The sequence below is a fragment of the Chelonia mydas genome, chromosome 8 (assembly GCF_015237465.2).
Source record: "Chelonia mydas isolate rCheMyd1 chromosome 8, rCheMyd1.pri.v2, whole genome shotgun sequence".
Classification (NCBI taxonomy): Eukaryota; Metazoa; Chordata; order Testudines; family Cheloniidae; genus Chelonia; species Chelonia mydas.
Window position 1 is genome coordinate 20,440,884 of NC_057854.1, and position 5,775 is coordinate 20,446,658.

Here is a 5,775-nt window from a genome sequence, read left to right on the forward strand (position 1 = left end):
AAGCAGTTTGAGGAAATGAGAACAGTGAAAAGTTTGTGTTGAAAGGAGCAGCTGGAGAAGAGGAATGGTAAGAGAGTACTGCTGCGTGGTGAGGGAAGGAAGAAGGCCGAGAAGAGAAAAGCAGTTGTACGGGGGCAAGACTGGGAGAGAAGCAGGAGTCACAACAAGTGGGAAATAGGGAAAAGGGAAGGTAGAGAGACATGGGAAGCCCCCTCCCGCATCGGGAGGGACAGAGAAAACACAGAGCAAGGGAAAAAGCAGGCTGAGAGACTGCTTTAGAAGCCCGGCACCCAGGAAGGGGAAGTGAAAGTAACTGTGATTGGAAGCCCTGAGTAAGAAATACCCCAGTGGGTTGATGGAAGCTGATCACCCACAGGGAGAAATAACTTTTGGGAAGCCTTGCTACATTTGTGAAGGGGAAAAAATCAGAGACTGAACAGCTCTACTGCCAGTTATTTGGTACCCCTGATTTCAGTGGGAATTTTGAGTACGCAAAGAATGCAGTCCCAGGCCTAGAGTTTATATTGCTTTTTCTTCCATACAAAACAAACTAGGGAATATTCCCCTATATATACACACACACAAGTCTTTTAGGTATCTCAAATATACATTTAAAAGATGTCTATGCCTATTCTGTCCACCCTGTGATGCTTTTCTCAGTACCCCTTTCACATACCAGACCTATGAGGTAATGTGAAACAGTAACTGTCAATAGGGGTGTGTGTGTAAGTGTAAAGAGAAATAATATGAAGAGTCTGTGCCTTCAGTCCCATTCCTAATCTATAAAGGAACATGGACACGAACTAATATTGTTTTGAAGACAAGAGGAACCACTGCCACTTGTGCTTGAAAAGAACCTCACTTAGCTTCTTAGCAGTGTGGGGTCTATGACACTGGGTGGGAGCACTCTAATTCCACCCAGCAGAGGGCAGTAAGAGAGCTCTAAATCCTAGTCATGTCATCGCACTAGGCATGGGGTGAGTGTGTGGGAATTCTTACATGCCAAACAGATAAGAGACTGTGGCACAGTACGTACTATGAAGGGAGAGCGTACATGTTCTTCAGCTTTGCGGTGTACATTGTGTGCCTTTTCATAATGCCGGGAGGCCCGGTCGTTTCTGCCCGCAGCGCTGGGGAGCGTAGGGTTGCATCAGTTGATTTCCTGCCTGATCAGGCTGGAAGGTTTGTATGTGTGTGTGTGTTTTGCATTCAAGCGACTGCAAGAGTGCCGATGACGCGAGTACTGCTGGGCAGGGAGTGTCTGCTCAACACCCCTGCAAGTGACGTCTTCCTGAAGCAGTCATGTGATCCAGTCTCATTCACAAGAAAAAGGAGGCGGGGCCGGCGGCAAGCTGACTATATAAGGCCACGCGCAAGGTTGCAGCGAGCAAGGAAAGTGGTAAACCCGAGAAGGGGGTGCAAAGAGCTGCTAGTGAAGTGAGGCTCCCGCAGCAAACAGCAACCTCAAATCAAGCCAGGGGCGCTACCCTCTCGGACCCAGACTCTGCCTTTGCGATACAGAGGGGGTGGCTGGAGTTAAAACAAGGATTTTACAAGAAGCGCCGGCTGATTTATTTTTTTTAAGAAACTCTAATAGCAGAAACCAAGGAACCCCTGAGAAGAAACAAAGGAGCCGGGAGAGGAAACAGCCCCCAGGCACAGACAAAGGGGACTCGCCTTCTCCCATGCGAACGAGCACTTTGACCTTGCCAGAGACCAACAACCTACCCCCCGGCTCTCTCCCCGCCGGAGTCCTGCATTTGGGGGCCCGACCAGCCGTTCCGAGCTCTCCTCCCCCCCGCTCCTCTCACCCCGTGCTCCGAGCTATGGTCAACATGCAAGTGTGCGCCCTGGATTGCGAGACGCTGCGGGGGCTCCTGCAGGACCGAGCTGCCCAGTGCCTGGTGCTGGACTGCCGCTCCTTCTTCTCCTTCAACTCCGCGCACATCCTGGGCTCCTCCAACGTTCGCTTCAGCACCATCGTCAAGCGGCGGGCCAAGGGGGCCATGGGGCTGGAGCACATCCTCCCCAACGAGGAGCTGCGGGGCCGCCTGCTCAGCGGGGGATACCAAGCCGTGGTGCTGCTGGACGAGCGCAGCTCGGACCTGGAGCTGCCCAAGCGGGACAGCACCATCATGCTGGCCGTGAACACCCTCTGCAGGGAGGCCAGGGACACCCGCATCTGCTTCCTCAAGGGTGAGTCCCGGGAGGGCTCAGGGCACGGGTGGCATCAGTGGTGAGCCTGGGAAGAGGGAGATTCTGGCTGGCACAATGTGGCCTGTGTGTTTTCAGGGGGGCGCGGAGAATTTATGCCTCACCCATGCTAATAAGACCTTTCGCTCTTTTTTTTTTCTTTTTCCCCTTGCCATTCCAGGAGGGTATGAAGCCTTCTCTTCTGCCTGCGCTGAGCTGTGTACCAAGCCAGCTGCGCCCACCGGCCTGACCCTGCCTCTGAGTGCCAGCAGCATGCCCAGCAGTGCGGATTCTGGCTGCAGCTCCTGTGGCACCCCACTCTATGACCAGGTCAGTAGGAAACAGGCAACGAAATAAGGGATCATTTGAATTGACGATAGCCCTGGAGGCTGAGTATCTCCAGAGGTGATGCCCAGATGCAGATACATTTAATACTAAAACTGGGTAAAGAGAGCAAACATCTGCTTGCCTGCATGTAACAAAAGAAGAGGGGGGCTATTTTAAATCACAGAGTGCAATTAACTGATCCTCTTCCTTTGCCTCTTCTCTTTTAGGGTGGGCCAGTGGAAATCCTACCATTTCTCTACTTGGGCAGTGCCTATCATGCCTCTAGAAAGGACATGCTGGATGCTTTGGGAATCACAGCCTTAATCAACGTCTCGGCAAACTGCCCCAACCATTTTGAGGGGCATTACCAGTACAAAAGCATCCCAGTGGAGGACAACCACAAGGCTGACATCAGCTCCTGGTTTAACGAAGCCATTGACTTCATAGGTAAATAAGTGCTCTCTGCAGCCTGTGCTTCCAAAGAATCAGTTTGCATTATCCTTGAGGCAGAAATCTCAGTGGAAAACTCTAGCCCAGTTTAATTTTAAAATACATGGGAAACTGTTTCCTCAGTGATTAAAGTAACATGAAATAAATGTATAGCTATTTTATTAGGGTCTGTACTTCCTACGAGGCTGTATTGCTAAATGCTGAGAAGATCCTTAACTTTATAAAGCTGTCTGAAATATTGACTCCCATAACAGAAAGCAGTTAGTAAACTTAGTCTGGTATTCCACCAATAGGTTTTTATTTTTTAAATAGAGATGACTGTTTCAAACAAGTATCAGTGGCTGAAGGAAACTATTTGTATCCTTGGAATTAGAGTTTAGTATAGGTTTCCCTCAGGACAAGAGTCTCCTTTGTCTGTGAAGTGCCATGCACAGCTAGAGTGTTATGGAAAGAACAAATTAAAAAAAATGTGAAATACCAGCTTGTGTTTCTGTAGCATTGCAGCAACCTGACCCATGTGTTAACCATGTCATTTAATTGATTATTTCAGATTCTGTTAAAAATGATGGCGGAAGGGTATTTGTGCACTGCCAGGCTGGCATCTCCCGCTCAGCGACTATCTGCCTTGCTTATCTCATGAGGACCAACCGAGTCAAACTAGACGAGGCCTTTGAGTTTGTGAAGCAGAGGAGAAGCATCATCTCTCCAAATTTCAGCTTCATGGGGCAGCTACTTCAGTTTGAGTCTCAAGTCCTAGCCCCTAACTGCTCAGCAGAGGCTGGAAGCCCTGCCATGTCTGTATTGGACAGAGGAACATCAACCACCACTGTCTTTAACTTCCCCGTCTCTATCCCTGTACACCCTTCATCCAGTGCTTTAAGCTATCTACAGAGTCCCATCACCACTTCTCCGAGCTGCTGAAGGGTAGATGAAAATTTATTCAGAACACAAAAACTTGACTCTTGTCTAAAAAGTGCAATAACCCTGGGGACAGTGTCTTCAATCATTTTAGTTCACATGGGGTTCCATTCATCCCAGAACAAGCACATTGTCACAAGCACAGAGGGGCTGATTTGACTCCAGAGAGCTAGTTCGTTCCTGAGTTTGTTGGCATATTTTTTGACCAATATCTGGATGTCTACAAAGGAGACAAAGAACACAGAACATTTCTTTCTTCTCCTGAGTTATTTCTCCTTTGTCAGTTCTAAAAGATTAGTCCTTGTTAAGTTGCATACCTACCGGTATTACCATTTCTGGACATTCTAAGCAACAGTGACACTGTCCCCTTTTATATGAAAGTCCTGTTATTTATTTATTTTTATGTAGGTGCATTGTTCTTGCCTTCACAGGTCTGAAGTTTCATTTCTAGAGAAACCAAATACCTCAGTATTTTTTGGGTACTGTAATCCTGTAAATACATCTTAAACTGTTCACATTTCCTAAGCACTGACGTGAAAGCACCAGTTGAGTGCTTTTTTTTTTAGTTGTGCAGGGTTGTATGTTTGCTGATTTATTTATGATGTGAAATAATATATTTCTTCTTATGAAAGAAGACATGGTTTTGTTACATGATTATGACTTTTTATACAAACAGAATAAATTATGACATTTCTATTGAAATCTGGATGTATAAAGTCTTATGTTTTCAGGATGTCTGCCTAAACCTCACCTAGGCTGTCTCCCAGCTAAGGCTGCACAGGAGAAAAGTCTTGAGTTCAAGTCCTTCTGCTTAACTTTGTGATCACAAGCAAATCACTCAACCCCCTGGTGTCTCAGTCAACCCACCTGGAAAAATGGGTTTGTGAAGGGTAGGGACCTCACTGAAAACTAGATTCTGCATCTGAGCTAAACTTGACATGAGTATGTAAATGATCAATAAACTTGTGGTTCAAACAGTGGTACAATAGCAACACTCTATCCCCTGCTTTAATAAATCATATTATAAACACTCCAGGCCACCTTCTCAGCAGTGTGAAGTGGTGTTAGCTGCATTGATATCAGGGCTATGCCAATTTACATCAGCTGAGAAACTGGTAGATGACTAGCAGTCACCCTACTGTGAAACAAAATAGATCCCTTCTTTGAGGACCTTCCTTATTACTTATTTACACTTAACACATTAAAGGTTAAGTCTAAAATCTGGCCCACCACTAACAATTGGCCCATATTTGTACAGCTTCCGTTAAGGAGTCTAGTGACTTTCTTTGTAGCCCTGAATGTTTCTCTTTCCAGCCCAGAATATTTCTGTTACCCCAAATGAAGTGCCTGCCCTTTTGTGCCATGCATAGTACACAAATCTGGGCATATCTACAACAGGAGATAGTTTAAACTGTGTAGAGAGCACATATTTTATTTCTCACACACTAGTTCAAATTTTGCTCTCTTCCTGCAGATTTGCACAAGCATGTCTCTATTGACTCCAGGGGAGTTACTCTGCATTTATATTGATGTAACAGAGGAGAAGCTATTTCATTATGTGCTGTAACAGAGACAGGAAATTTAGCCAATGAATAGTCATGCCACCTTGAAGGTAAGACCTACAAGAACCTATAACATACAATGAAACAGTATCAACAAGGAGTCCAGTGGCACCTTCAAGACTAACAGATGCAGCTGAAGAAGTGGGGTTTTTACCCACGAAAGCTTATGCTCAAATGAATCTGTTAGTCTTTAAGGTGCCACCAGACTCCTTGTAGTTTTTGTGGATACAGACTAACACGGCTACCCCCCTGATAAATGCAGCAGTATGAGATTAGTTGTGCACAGCCCTGTGGGTGGTATAGCATCAGGCTATCCCACTGGGAG

General features: G+C 46.3%; 1 protein-coding gene across 1 annotated transcript; it reads left to right on the forward strand.

Annotated features, from left to right (window-relative positions):
• The first annotated feature begins 1,322 nt into the window (after nt 1-1,322).
• DUSP1 (dual specificity phosphatase 1) lies at nt 1,323-4,590 on the forward strand. The gene is made up of 4 exons (XM_007062353.4): nt 1,323-2,196; nt 2,375-2,523; nt 2,748-2,967; nt 3,521-4,590. The coding sequence occupies exons 1-4, from the start codon at nt 1,686-1,688 to the stop codon at nt 3,889-3,891; spliced, it is 1,251 nt and encodes a 416-aa protein (XP_007062415.3). The 5' UTR covers nt 1,323-1,685; the 3' UTR covers nt 3,892-4,590.
• Nucleotides 4,591-5,775: the final 1,185 nt, after the last annotated feature.

Coding starts and splice junctions, on each gene's coding strand:
- DUSP1 (XM_007062353.4), top strand. CDS start 1,686: ATGCGAACGAGCACTTTGACCTTGCCAGAGACCAACAACCTACCCCCC. Junction 2,197..2,374: donor CCGCATCTGCTTCCTCAAGG/GTGAGTCCCGGG, acceptor TTGCCATTCCAG/GAGGGTATGAAGCCTTCTCT. Junction 2,968..3,520: donor CGAAGCCATTGACTTCATAG/GTAAATAAGTGC, acceptor TGATTATTTCAG/ATTCTGTTAAAAATGATGGC.